Here is a 15,321-nt window from a genome sequence, read left to right as displayed (position 1 = left end):
CTTTAATCACTCTGATTACATCTGATCACTTTACTCATAACAAACCATACTTATGCAAACTTATTAGGACATCTCCATAAGAAAGGTGAGCAGGATTTGGCACTTTGTATGTGGACATTTTAAATGGTAATCTGTTTCACAGTCAGTCTAACATGCATCTTTCCTCAGATATATTTTAAAACATTTAATATGGATCTGTTTATACAAGAAAAGAATAATGTACTTGTTTTTAAACGTTGGTCAATCATACTGGAACTAAAACAGTATTTGGTGATCATGGATATTTCTATTAGAGTGCTTACACTTTTAAACATAAGTGTTGTGAAGGTTTGGAGGGATTTTTTTGCTATATATAAAAAGTATATAGTAAAAAAAGATTTAATAGCAACGGGCATTTCTTAGCACCCTGCTGATAGCTCACCTGCAATATTGGTTAAAAATGATTAAATTGACATACTTGTTCAAAAGAAAACCAATGCAGGAAAAAAAGAAAAATAGAGATATCCTATCTCCTAGAACTGGAAGGGACCTTGAAAGGTCATTGAGTCCAGTCTCCTGCCTTCACTAGCAGGACCAACTACTGATTTTGCCCCAGATCCCTAAGTGGCCCCCTCAAGGATTGAACTCACAATCCTGGGTTTAGCAGGCCAATGCTCAAACCACTGAGCTATCTCTCCCCCCTTCCCATTGTTGCAGACAATTTTGTCCAGCTGTAATACTAATTTTTAGCCATAAGAATTTGTTAACTTGAACATTTCAGTTTAACTTTATGCTAAAATTGCATGGTTTAAAGGCAAGGGATGAAATTTACCTAGTATTTCCTACTTTAATTTTTGCTGGACAAGAGAAAACATTTGTAGTCCCCAGTTGCAGTCACTGATCACTTTGAAAAGCTCCCTTTGTGTGCTGAAAAAATTCAGATGCTTGCTCTTATCTCATTTTGGAAGGCTTGAGGATGATCCAGTCAACTTTTTAATGAATGAAAAAAATGTTTAATGGAAAAAAAAGACTCTTTGCTCACAGGGCCGGCTCCAGGGTTTTGGCCGCCCCAAGCAGCAAAAAAAAGCCGCGATCGCGATCTGCAGCGACAATTCGGCGCTGGGACTGAGTTTGGGTGCAGGCTGGGGGTGGGGGTGCAGGCTCTTGGAGGGAGCTTGGGGATGGGAGGTGGTGCAGAGGGAGGAGGAGCAGGCTCTGGGAGGGACTTTGGGGGCCGAAGGGGGAGTGCAGGCTCGGGGGGGTTGCAGCGCTTACCTGGAGCTCCTAGGCAGGGCAGGCCGTGAGTCTCCATGTGCTGCTATCCCCAGGCACTGCCCCCACAGCTTCTCATTGGCTGAAGGGGCACTTGGGGCGGGACACAGACCCACCCTGCCCAGGGGCTGCAGGGAGGGGCCAGCAGCCATGTGGAGCAAGCAGGGAGGAAGCCGCTCAGCTCCGCTGCACTACCTGTGGTGAGTGGGAGCCCCGGGCTGTTTTAAATGGGGGGGAGGGGCGGAAGGCGGGCCCAAGGGAGAGACCTGGCCCCAAACATTCCTGGTGCCCAGGTACCCCGGGCCCATAGGACTCGCCGCCCATGGTCAGTATATGATTAACCAATTCCTTCCCCGTCCTCTGATCAGTTCTTCAATAGAATCAGCAGTGTTAGATATTCCCTGCTGAACAGCTGATCAGCAAAGAGTGAGGAGGAAAGAACTGATGAGTAGCTGTTTCTCCAGAACAGTTGGAATGGGAAGACACACACAAAGAGTAAGAAGAGAAAAAGTATTGTAAAGGAAAAAGAAGAAGGACACAGAATTAAGATGAGTCATGAATCAACAGGCTTGAAGTGCATAAAAATGTCTCAAATGAGCACCTGTTCATGGCCTTTGAGCACCTTCTCCAGATTTTCAAGAAATACCATCCATCTAAATACTGCAATGGCATACAAAAGCCTGAGATGATGTAGCAACATCATGATCCATAAAGAAACCTTACTCATTAAGCCTTAGGTGGTTTGTGGAATCTACTCCTTGCTGTGCTTTCCCCATCCATCTTGGTCTTTCCTCCTCTTCCCAATCTCCTGTCTTTCCTCTCAGTCTTATTTAACCCTTTGCTTCTGAACTCTGAAGTGAAGGGTTGATAAATCCGAAGACTAAAATAAAAAACTCAGCCACCTCCCCTCAAAGCCCACCTGAGCTGCCTGAAATTCTGGAGAAGGCCAATGGCAGCCTAATTGTCCCATCTGCATTGGAAAAACAGGGTTTTCACAGTAAGCATACCCTCTCATTAAGAGACAGATTAGCAGGAGAGCAATCCATATCACTGGGATGCAGAATTGGCTACTTTATATCCCTCTTCACTTGTGACCTACATATATATTTGACAACGATGGATACATCTGGAGAGGAGACTTAACAGTGCACCTGGTTTGCTTTGTCATATAAACAAAGGAAGACAAAGGTTACACAGCTGGTCCTATTTTCCTTAAGGTCTTGTGGTTCTTTAAGTGTGATGCCATTTGCATTACTATGATCATTGTGTATTGTTATGAAACACAAGGAAATGATGACTTAAGAGATGTGGATAATTATAAATCATAGCTTTCAGACTGTCATTTTTCAACAAGATAAACAGCTCCTCGAAAGAATGAACTTTGAGAACACTGCCCTTTTCAAAGTTGATGTAGCTCTCATGAATGTGTAAACTAACTTTTTTGACAGTAGTAAAGAACTCTTTATGTAGCGAACAAATATGTTTAAAGTTATATCTACTTCTAGAGCTGATTAAATACTAAAAAATGCATTTGTTCAAGTGCCAACTGGTTGCTCAGTTTGACCACATTCATTTATTTTATTATTCGCTGTTTGTAAACATTAATACAAGGGGGATTTTGTTCACATGACTGTTTTGGGAATTGCTGCTATTCATATGTATGCTAGTATTCATATGCAAACAAGAATATTCATAAGTTAACAGAGAATCCGTTGTTCATTATTTGGAATTTCAGTCATCCAATCAGGGAACAGAAATAATACTTTGTGACTTCAGTGACCTATCACTCACCACAAATTATTCAGAGTAAATAAGTGAACAGTTGGCAACCAACCACAAGTTGAAATTTATTTGCATAAACCATTGATAAATATTTGCAAATAATTAATATATTAGTAGTAAATGTAGAATTAATTAGTAGAAATAGTTTGTAAATTATTGGACATCCATCTTTGGTAGGCTTTGACTCTGCCCTCTCCTTCTCCCAAAAAATAAAGCAGCTACATTTGGGAGCCCTGTGCACCCCCTGAAGTGGTGTGCCAACCACATTTGTGTCCCCCACTTGGTATGCAAAGGCCCACCATATCCACATTTCTTTATTAGAGGCCTTACAAGCACAGAATGCCTCCCCATAGCCTCTGACACTCTGTACAAGATCTCCACCACCACCACCGTCCAATTTAAAAATAAGGAGAACACCACCTCTCCGGGCATGAGAAAGTTTCCTTCTTTGTACTACCTGCTGTTCTGCCATTCTGCAGCAACCTACCTGGGGTCACTCAGCCACACATGAGTGCATTATTCAACCTTATCTTTTTTTTTTAATATATATAAACACTGCAGTCATCCTCCTTTCTAAACAGCCCAAAGTCAGACAGAATGCTACATTAAATTACCAGTTTTTTCCCCTATTTGTTTCCCCAAAGAGAGGGGTGTCTGAGAGCCCCTGAAGTTTTTTCACTTAATAATGAGCCTGAGACAACTTTTCCAGGATAACAGCTGTCATTTAAGTTTATATTTGACCAGGATTAAGATTACAGAAATTACAAGATGATGTCTATATCTGTCTCCTTTAATATTTTGGGAGCAGGTGGAGGACACTCTCAAATTTAACTATAATCATAACGACATGGGAAAATTTACAGCCTTAGTTAAAATAATGCTTGTTTATTTTTCACTAATACAGAATCCACACATGCAAATATCTTCAAAAGTATTCAGACTACACATTACTAAGTACGGGTATCTATATTTTATCATGCAAAAAGAACAGGAGTACTTGTGGCACCTTAGAGACTAACAAATTTATTAGAGCATAAGCATCCGAAGAAGTGAGCTGTAGTCCACGAAAGCTTATGTTCTAATAAATTTGTTAGTCTCTAATGTGCCACAAATACTCCTGTTCTTTTTGCAGATACAGACTAACACGGCTGCTACTCTGAAACTTGTCATATTTTATCATGTTATAGTCTAACTAATTAGCTTCTCACCTGCCCTCCCCTCTAAAAAAAAAAAAAAAAATATTGACTAGTTTCTCCATTGACTTAGGGGAAACAGATCAAAATATACTAATTAGAATCTATTATCAACTGCACTATTGTTTTTTTGCCACAATATGAGCTCATACTACCACCGGTTTACAAGAAAAATACCTTATTAAGAAATCTTGTAGTGAGCAGTGTATTCTGACTCCAATTATTTTAACTATCTCCATGTATACCATCGAATTTTGCCAACACTATTGTATAATTACTGAACTACGGAAGGCCCTCATTATCCGCTTTATCCCCAGATCTTTCAGTTGCCGTTTTCCCCCCATAATGCATCCCCTACCACTTTTCATCTTTGAGTCCCATGGAGAAAAGAAGGTATCTGGGAGAATGGAAGGCAGCAGTGCCCAACATTGTGTGTCCTGCAGTGCTGTCTCCTCCCTCCATGCCCCCCTCTAGAGACACTCAGGTATAGAGTGGCTCATCTGCACGTAGGGTACACTCCCAGCTTGGCAGACATATATGCTGGGGCTAACATGCTAAAAATAGCAGCATGGCTCTGGCAAGACAGACAAGTGGTGGATAGGACTAGCCGCCTGAGTATGTACCCAGGCAGTCAGAAGAGACTGTATTTAGACGACTAGCCCAAGCCACCACTTGTGCCACCACAGCCACACTGCTATTTTTAGCACACTAGCTTGAGCACAGCTAGTGTGTGTATGTCTACCCAAGCTGGAAATTACCCCTCTGAGCTGTTGGGTAGACTAACCATTAGAGCAGATTCTGCAGGCAGCTGGCCAGCAGGTGGAGTATCTGAGAAAAGGGCAGCAAGACTCTGGTAATCTGATGGAAAGTTTAAGGCAGCTGAATGTGGGTGAATGGAAGAAGATCCCCTCTGCAGTCCCCCCGATCCCCCACACCTCCAAAAACACTGAAACGAAGAAGGTACTTTTGGGTATTGTTAGGATATAGATATTCAAGCCTGTCTGTAGAGGCCTATACTTTAAGAATTTAGGTACATGTTTATTATTTAGCTAGTTATAGAGGTATAAAAGAAAGAATCTGTGTAAGGGCCTTCTCTCACTGTAACAGTCTGAGGCCCTGTTTAGTCATACTGAAATAAGGCAATCTGGGACTGTTAGGAAGATGATCTGATCTATCACCTCCAGAGAAAGGAAAAAGCCTAGAAGATGTAAAAGGAAATTTAGTTTGATAGTTTTCTGTCTGGTAAGAACTCACTTATCAATAGACACAGCTGGGAAACCCTTATGTCTTTATAGATATAGTTGTGAAATCCTCACTTCTGTGTTATTTTGTATGTTTATTTGCATGGTTTCTGTCTGGTTCTGTGATTGTTTCGGTCTGCTGTATAATTAATTTTGCTGGGTGTAAACTAATGAAGGTGGTTGGATATAATTGGTTAGCTAATCATGTTACAATATGTTAGGACTGGTTAGGTAAATTTTAGTAGAATGACTGGCTGAGGTATAGCTGTGAATATTACTATATAAATTAGGGGGAAACAGGAAGTAAGTTGGGATTCAAAAATAAGGAAAAAGGAACTTGGATTTAAGCTTGCTGGATGTTCTCCCCAATAATCATCGAATTGTTTGCACCTTCGGACTTCGGGTATTGTTGCTCTCTGTTCATGTGAGAAGGACCAGGGAAGTGAGAGAGTGAAGGAATAAGCCCCCTAACAGATATGGGGGAGGGGGGGCGGAAACAACTAAACTTGAGGGGGTGGGGATAACAATGGGGACAAAGAGGACTCTAGAAAAAAGGTGACAGCAGGTGGCAGCCAGAGGGAGTGGAGGAAGGAAAGGGGAAACTCAATGGGGAGAGCCAAATAGAGCAAGGCAGTACGGACAGAGGGCATCTGTAAAGCCTGCTTCTTCTCCCACTGAAATTTAAGGCTAAAATTACTACACTGGTTCCTTTCAGAACAAGTCAAAAGAATTTACAGAATACGGATTAAAAATTTGATAAATGAAATGGGAAAACAAAAAACATTGAACTACTTACATGTTTTTGCCGTTGCTGTATAAAAAATTTTTTCCTTTTAAAAGAAATTTTTAATATGTTCATCCTAAAAAAGAAAAAAAAAACACTAAGAAACAACCCATAAAAATAGAGCAAAGAAAATCAACGAAAAAGTGACACATGACACATATTTATAATGCCCCTCAGTCTTAAAAGATCCTGAAGTACATTATAGCATTACACATTCATGACTAATAAAATGCAACCACCTCTTGGGTGGAGATTAGCAGCTAACTGACACACGCACACCACAGTCAAAAACAGCACATGAGCAAGAGAGAGGAGCAGTAACTTTGGCCAATGGAGAGCATCTTTTAAAAATCATTATTCAATAGTTACTCTCTAAGACTTGCCTGTTGCATAAGCAGGAAGCCTCCTGTGGCAATTCTCACCTACAAAGCTGTATGATGTACTTGCAGCAAAGACCCAATGGAATCAGATTTTCCTCTTCAGTGTCTCCTCACAGTGGTACCCAATGCACTGAGTTCGTGTAACTAAATGGACCATATTGTAACAACGGAGTACCAAGAGGCAAATGTTGGACTTTGATAGCAGGATACATTAAGCCATAAACAATATCAAAAATGTCACACAGAGCAGATGACAATATAAGTCATATTACTATTGGTAATAGTGGTGTCACATTATTGATAATATCATTTTGAGTATGAAAAGGAAACCACATTTTGGAGTTGTCTTTTGGAAAAATCCTACTGTACTATTAAACACCCAAGAGAATAATTGGTGGTTATCCATTAAACATTCTAATCACATACTTATTTGCTTTTGTGGGATTAAGGGAGAAGAAGAGCGGTGGGAAGAGACAGGTCTGAGTACTACTACGATTTTCCTTACACTGATTGATCAAATCTCTAATATTGTAATATTCTTATATATTTTATGTAACATAGTTAAAAACAAACATGAGCTGTGATGTTCTAAATGCACATGGTGTCAGTGGTGACTTCCCAAATTCGTTTATTATAGGCAGAGATAATAGTGGCTATAGTTAAAGCTTGTCTAACACTTTTCATTATCAGCCTGATATTATTTGCTTAGTTGCCTTATTCAGAATGAATTTTTCCATGATTGTTTTTGTCTCTTTTGTCCCAGGATTTTTTATTAGGTTTCAAAGTCATTTAATCTTTTCCAAGAAAAAGGCTATTGAAAAATAGGTAGTTTTGCCAATGTTAAATTTTTCAACTTTTGTTTTTGTTTTGTTTTTTTTTGTTAAAGCTCTCTAGTTCCTGCATGCTTGGGGGAAGAAATTTGACTAAGGGATATTTGGAGATAGAGAGATGCCTTACCCCTAAGAAAATCCAGATTTGGCCAATTTATAAATCTGAAAACTGCCATTTGCAATTGCACAGTAATACTTGTTAGAAGGCAGCTGCTAAAATCTCAGAAAATAGTACCTTAACTAAGTATGCTGCAGACCCTTGGAGCTTCGCACATGACAATCGTACTGAGGATTTCTCCCAATCCTCACCGACTCTCCTACATAGTTGTCACAGAGCTGGAGCTCTAGATAGAGGGTATAGAGGGGACCCATCAACCACTCCCTGTTTTGACTTAGGGGAAGGTGAATTGGGTTGGGAGCTAACTTGAAGTCCTAGTCCACCACTTTCTACTAATTGGTGTTAATACTGTGCACTTTATAACTCTTATTATTGAGCAATGCCTCACACTCCTGCCTTAGAAAACAGGAGACTAACATTCAACCATTTTATAAATAAGGTAACAGACTGCACAGTCATTGTGGCAGACCTGGATAAAGAATCTGTCTGTAATATGGCAAATCCCATCCATTTTGCCACACTGCCTTTCAGAATGAATGTACCAAAACTGTGTTCTTGGCTGCATCATCAGAAACAGAGCCAGGAACAGATTCTCAACATTCCTCTGCTGTCTAGCAAGTACTTGTGTAAGCTACTGGAAAGTTTATGCCATGTCCCTCTTTACTAGCTAGTCTACAGAAAAAGTGAGAGCATAACACTGATACTATTTACCATTGGTTTAAGTGGTAGAAGTCTGTACTGTGTATTTAAAGGACATGGATACCAATCCTGCTGATGACCTACAAGAGGTCAAGATGGTTCCACATGATGGAATTTGTTTTTTCAGTTTTCTTTTGTTTTTTCAACTAACTGGTGAAAGTATTGTCTCCAGAGTATTTTTCTAATGTTTTATTTTATATAATACCTAGTTCTGAGCACTGAATCCACGTGCTACACACGCTGTTCTATCACTGTTGCTGCATTCCCACAATGCTTGTTGACTACCTCTCATTACTCCCTCCTCTCCCCAGAACCATTTCTCACTTTCAGGACTGTCTGTTCTTCAATGCCAGTGCTGCTTCTTTAGAGTACCACTCCAGCAGTTTAATTCAGTGGCACTGAATACTTGTTAGAAGAACACAGATTTATTTAATCTTATAACCAACAGCTGTGACATCACACAATTTTTTTAAGTGAATGGTAGTGAGTAATAGTAATCCATGAGACTTCTTTTTTTTGTTTTTCTAGTGGATTATGCTGTCATTAGAAGACTTACATTTCATGAATGCTCAAGCATGTTATATCCAGAATATAACCTATATATCATGCAGTTATTCACATTCTTATAGGTAACTCACCCACCCTTATCACTCATTTTACAATCTTTACAGTGGCTCCCTGTAAAATTCACAAATTCACTAGGTTTTACTGCTTACACTTAAAGTACACAGTAGTTTTGTCTCACTACAGATGACAAATCTTTTGGCTCGGGTTTTTCCTTTCATTTACGGAGATCAGAAAAAAGAAAATGATGTAGCTGGCAATAGAACCTCAAGTGTCTGTGCCAGAAGCTGGGACTTGACAACAAGGGATGGATCACTTGATAATTGACTTGGTCCGTTCATTCCCTCTGAGGCATCTGGCACTGTCGGAAGACAGCATACTAGGCTAGATGGGGCATTGGTCTGACCCAATATGTTCATTCTTATGTCTTTAGAACTTCAGACTGAACAGCAATTGAAAACAGAGTTCAACAAACTGATCAGTCTGTCCTGATACTTAAAGTTAGCCTAAACAAAGCTGCTACTTTAGACTTAAGCTGAAAACGTTTCCTTAGCTGTAAATTTGTTTTCTCATCCACCAATCTGGAAGTTTCTGTGTATATCAAATCCACAATGGAAGCAGGCAGCCAATTAGATTTCGGGTAATAACAAGTAACCTCAATATAGTCGTGCAAGCTCCTCAGAAAAGCTATTCCAAAGTTGCCCGGCACACAACATTGTTGTCCTATTGTTGCTGTCTATTAATATTGCAGAATATTGTTCCAGAATTTTTTGAAAGAGAGCTTTGATGGTGTTTGCTGCCACCTTGAGTTCGAAAAAGTTGTTGAACTTCTGATGAACTTGCACCACAAGAAGCCCTATTGACTTACAATAGTGTTACTCAAAGTGTAAACTGAAGCAGGATTTAGTTTTTTATTAGAACCCTATCTCCTTTTCCACCATGTCTCACTATATAATGTTTTTCCCACCCGAGCAACTCCACCCAATAGGCTTTGTAATCCTTTAAGTGAAATACATTGAGGGCATTATAGAAATTTATCATATTCTATCTTTTTATAATATGTCTAAGCACACAAAATACATAATGTATTCTGCATTTATAGTATAGGAAGGTGTGGCGCTGTATTTGCTTCACAATGATTTGAGTGGACCCCATTGCTTATGAGTGGCTGAGTCATGATTGATGTATTGATGCAATCAGAAATGAGACCAATAAAGCATCTCTCCCATATATTTATTTGTATTTATTTATTTGTGGAAAGAGATTATTTTAGAGCATTTCTAGGATTGTTCCTACCAATTTCATACTTTCACCTGCAAATCCTGGTGCCTCAGCTATTATGAGTCTAACTTATATACGCCTAAGGGGGAAAATTCAGAGAAAAAAGTTTTGAAGACTCAAAAAATTACTTAAAATAGCTTTCTATACATGATGTCGCAATTCCAGTATCCAAACTTTCTACACCTTGCAAGACTAGAAGTGCTGTAGAAAGCTGTGAATTATCCCTTTTCAATGGAATAACACTTCTGTTTCTAGACCTGAAAGAGCACGACATTGGACTTTACACATCACTGGTGCAGGACTTAAATATTGCCCACCCAAGACCATGGGTCAGTAATTTTGGTAGAATAAAAGTGTGAAAAGGAAGAAAATATTTGTGTGGCAGACAATTTTAAAAATAGCAGCTGTTTAAAGGCATTTAAAGATTTGAATGGCTGGAATTAACAAAGGAGGACTAGAGGGCAGATTTCAAGAGAATCAGAGGTGCATAATAAAAGAAATCTATATTTTATCATGCATTAAATTATACATACAAATACATACAACATCATGGTGTGGTATGAAGTTTGTATTGGCATGAATTTGGGATGGCTGCACTATCCCCAAGTGAATTATACAGGCCATACTATTCAAAAGATGATATATTTCAAAGAATGGAGAAAAAGGAGTGAAATGAAGGAAATAAGCAAAAAAAAAAGATAATTTAGGATAGACAATTTAAATTTATAATCTATTTTAGTGCTTTACTGTCAGACGTTCCTTAGGTTTGCGATAAAAGGATGGGGTGTCTTGAGTACTTAAGATATATTAATATTGCTGGTTACTCTGTAGTTTCTGTAGTTAAATAACTGGAGGCAGAAGAGGAGAATCTACAACTCACCACAATGTATTATTCTGTGAGGTCTGGGAGATTTGCACCAACTTCTTTGGAAACTTTTCCCAGAAAACGGTTGTAAATTATGCCTAATACCATGCACCGGCAGCTAGGCACCAGTTCCACAATTGAGGAGATAGAAGGAAGTGCAAATAATCCCACTTTTACACAATAGGGTCAGGAGGTGGAGGAGTGGAGAAGAATAATCTTTTGGATCCTCTCCAAAATCTTATGGCCAGACATGTGTATAACATTTCAATCACTTTGCATAGGGGTCATTAACTCTGGATTCTCCTACCTGTACCACAATGGGACTTCCCTATCAAAAATGAATGCATATACTACTGTTTTCAGCTTTACACAGTCATCAAAGTATCTTCCCCTTTGGAGACCCCAAACTTATAAGTCAACCGTGGATGATCTTGTAGACTTGTTTTATTCCTCTTTTGCTTGTTCATTTATCCCAACTCCTGAAAACTGCCAATAATTGTCATTTTTGTTGGTTATGTACTTTCTTTCACAGAAGCAAATGCTGTTTGCCAAAATTCATAAAATTGCTGATCATCCACAATTAATTGCTGAGCTGTTTAGCAATATTAAAAAATTTAACCAGAGTCATTTGGGCCTAAGGACAGGGGATGTGGAGGGTCACCAGTGTCCCAATCCTACAAACTCAGATATGAGAGTAGTCTGCCTCTGAACTCTGACTCCTTTAAACTCAGTGATACACTCAGTCATGAATCTTTGTAGGATTAGGTCCCCTGCAGTAATAGATTTTTCCTCTTTGGAATAAACAGCCATGTGAAAATATTATTTAAAATTTTAAAACAGCAGTTGTAACTCTTAATTAATAAAGGAAGTAGAAACAAGTAACACTTACCAGGGATAGAAACTTGTGCAAATAAATTTTCTGTACACAGCAATACCTCCGGAAGCAATTCCAATCATCAAATCTAGATTATGTAGATCCTGAAAAAGCAAAATATTGTAAAAACAAAGAAGCAGCCTATGAAATACATGTTCTTTCTGCGTGTGAATTCATTCATATGTTTTCCATATACAAGTATAAAAAAAGCAACCCAAAAGGCGCACAATTCAAAGAGTAAGATTTCTGCACTATTTCTTCTAACTTGGTCAGACCTACAATGCAGTATAAAAGTCTTGCTACTGAGAGAAGCATTATAACGTTACCTCATGCAATTATGTTTAGTACTGTCTGTGTCAGTAGGAGAGACTGTTATAAGGCGGTGGCGGGCAGTTGGGGGGCGGGGGAGAGGAGGGAGGGTAGAGCTCTTGTCCCTGGTCAGTTAATTAAATGTTCAAAGAATTTAGGAGCTTGGGCACCCAGCCTCCAAATCCTTGACTGTTTGGGAGGACTTGGAAAATAATTCCTGTCTCTGACTCCAGAAGGACTTACCAATTAGAGGCTAATGGAGAGCTGGCCAGATGAGAGATGACCCAAGCTCTCTATATAAAAGTGGGTCGGGACCACATACATGTTGATATGCATAACATTGTAGTGTCATGTTCTGGTGCACCAGACCAGGATTAAAGGTCTTAGACTTCTGGTCAAGGAGAAGAGGTGTCCTGGCCTAAGGCCTGGTCTACACTACGACTTTAATTCGGATTTATCAGCTTTAATTCGAATTAACCCTGTAACCGTCCACACAACGACGCCATTTAATTCGATGTAAAGGGCCCTTTAAATCGATTTCTGTACTCCACCCCAACAAGCGGAGTAGCGCCAAAATCGATTTTAGCAATTCGAATTAGGGTTAGTGTGGCCGCAATTTGATGGTATTGGCCTCCGGGAGCTATCCCACAGTGCATCATTGTGACCGCTCTGGACAGCAATCCGAACTCGGATGCACTGGCCAGGTAGACAGGAAAAGCCCCGCGAACATTTGAACTTCATTTCCTGTTTGCCCAGCGTGGAGAGCACAGGTGACCACAGATACCTCATCAGCACAGGTAACCATGCAGGCTGATAATCGAAAAAGAGCACCAGCATGGACCGTGAGGGAGGTACTGGATCTGATCGCTGTATGGGGAGAGGATTCAGTGCTTGCAGAACTTCGTTCTAAAAGACGAAATGCAAAAACTTTTGAAAAAATTTCCAAGGGCATGATGGAGAGAGGCCACAATAGGGACTCTGAGCAGTGCCGCGTGAAGGTCAAGGAGCTCAGACAAGCCTATCAAAAAACAAAGGAGGCAAACGGTCGCTCCGGGTCAGAGCCGCGGACATGCCGCTACTACGCTGAGCTGCATGCAATTCTAGGGGGGGCTGCCACCACTACCCCACCTTTGTTCGTGGATTCTGGGTCGGGGATAGTCTCGACGCCTGAGGATTCTGCCGATGGGGTAGAGGAGGAGGAGGAGGAGGAGGAGCTTGCAGAGAGCACACAGCACTCCATTCTCCCCAACAGCCAGGATCTTTTTATCACCCTGACTGAAGTACCCTCCCAAGCCTCCCAAGCCAGTACCCAAGACTCTGACCCCATGGAAGGGACCTCAGGTGAGTTTACCATTTAAAATATAAAACTTGTTTTAAAAGCAAACGGTTTTTAATGATTACTTTGCCTGACTTTGCATTCGCGGTCAGTTCAGCTACTGGAAAAGTCTGTAGCTACTGGAAAAGTCTGTTAACGTGTCTGGGGATGGAGCGGAAATCCTCCAGGGACATCTCCATGAAGCTCTCCTGGAGGTACTCCGAAAGCCTTGCCAGAAGGTTTCTGGGCAGTGCATCCTTATTCCCTCCTCCATGGAAGGACACTTGACCACGCCATGCTTGCAGCAAGTAATCTGGTATCATTGCCTGACAAAGCCTGGCAGCGTATGGTCCCGGTGTTTGCTGGCATTCAAGCAACATCCGTTCTTTATCTTGTTGTGTAATCCTCAGGAGAGTGATATCACTCCTGGTAACCTGGTTGAAATACGGGAACTTAATTAAGGGAACAGAGGTGGCCGTTCCTACTGGGCTGTTTGCCTGTGGCGGAAAATAAATCCTTCCCTGCAGTTAGCCAAGCGCAGATGGGAAATTGGCCCTGAAGTTTTCCGCGTTTGGCTAGCAGGGATCTTCCCTGTTACCAGCCACGCGGTGGGGGGAGGGTACCGTGATCATCCCAGAGAATTCATGGCGAGGGGGGGGGGGTCGGCGGCGGGGGGGGGTAGTTTGGTGCCTGCAGAGATCTTCCCTGATACCAGCCATGCGGTGGGGGGAGGGGTACCGTGATCATCCCAGAGAATTCATGGCGGGGGGGGGGTTAGTTTGTTTTCTGGTGCTGCTGAATGTTAACAGAAAAACCGCAGCACTCTACTTGCCTGAAGGGGCCCAGACAAGCCCCCCCACACTGCCCCCCCCCAACTGGCTGAGATTGGCCAGGCTTCTGCAGCACTCTACAGGCTATGCTTGGTATGTGGGAAAGGAGGGTGCAGAAGCTGTAAAACAATGGCTTACCATGGCCGCATGCAAGCCGAATTCTGTTGCCCAGACCTGTGATCTCTAGCAGCAAAGCCACAAGCACTCAGCATTAAGAGGCAAAATGCGACCTTGCACAGAAATCACATGTGCTATGTAATGTGAACAGTGTTGGTCACCGTGAAAGAGTATAAGCATTGTTCTGCAAAATGTAGCTTTTAAAACAATTCTCTCTTTTTTCCCCTCCCTACAGCAGCTGCAAATTCCTCAAGCCTCCCTCCTCCATCCCGAAGGTTATCACAGATAAGGCGTCGTAAGAAGAAGACGCGGGAGGACATGTTTTCTGAAATTATGCAATACAGCAGGAGTGACAGAGCTCATCTGAATGAGTGGAAGGAAACAGTTTCAAAGTATAGGAAAGAAGTCAGTGAACGTGAGGAGAGGAGGGACCAACGTGAGGAGAGGAGAGACGATCGAGATGAGAGATGGCGGCAGGAAGACCAGAGGATGAAGGATGCAACGCTGGGGCTGCTCCGGCGTCTGGTGGAGGTTCAGGAACGGCTGCTGGAAAACAGACTGCCGCTTCAGCCCCTGTTCCACCCTCCCCCCTCCCCATGTTCCGTATCCTCCTCACCCAGACGTGTAAGAACGCGGGGGGGGAGGCTCCGTACACCTTCCCATTCCACCCCAGTAGACAGCCCAAGCAAAAGGCTGTCATTTTTTTAACCTTTTCTTTGTGACTTTTTCCTTCCCAGCAATCCTCCTCCCAAATACCACCCGGGTTCCCTCCCTCTTTTTCTAATCTATTAATAAAGAATAAATGATTTTTAAATGATAGTGACTTTATTTGGTTTGAAAGAAAGCTGGGGGAAGGGGCAGGGTGGGTTCCTTACAGAAAATCAGTCA

The 15,321-nt window shown here is 41.3% G+C and overlaps 1 protein-coding gene across 4 annotated transcripts in view; it reads right to left on the bottom strand.

The window, feature by feature from the left end:
- PTPN3 (protein tyrosine phosphatase non-receptor type 3) overlaps window positions 1-15,321 on the bottom strand; it is a 287,151-nt gene that overhangs the window by 125,289 nt on the left and 146,541 nt on the right. For all 4 annotated transcript variants that reach the window (XM_054018775.1, XM_054018773.1, XM_054018774.1 and 1 more), the window contains 2 exons: window positions 11,878-11,966; window positions 6,264-6,327 (listed from right to left, as the gene is read on the bottom strand). In XM_054018775.1, coding sequence (XP_053874750.1) covers window positions 6,264-6,327; window positions 11,878-11,966 — 153 coding nt within the window. The remainder of the gene's footprint in view (window positions 1-6,263; window positions 6,328-11,877; window positions 11,967-15,321) is intronic.

Source organism: Malaclemys terrapin, chromosome 2 (assembly GCF_027887155.1).
Source record: "Malaclemys terrapin pileata isolate rMalTer1 chromosome 2, rMalTer1.hap1, whole genome shotgun sequence".
Lineage (NCBI taxonomy): Eukaryota > Metazoa > Chordata > Testudines > Emydidae > Malaclemys > Malaclemys terrapin.
Note: the sequence above shows the minus strand (reverse complement) of the source record. Positions and strands in the feature narration are given on the sequence as shown.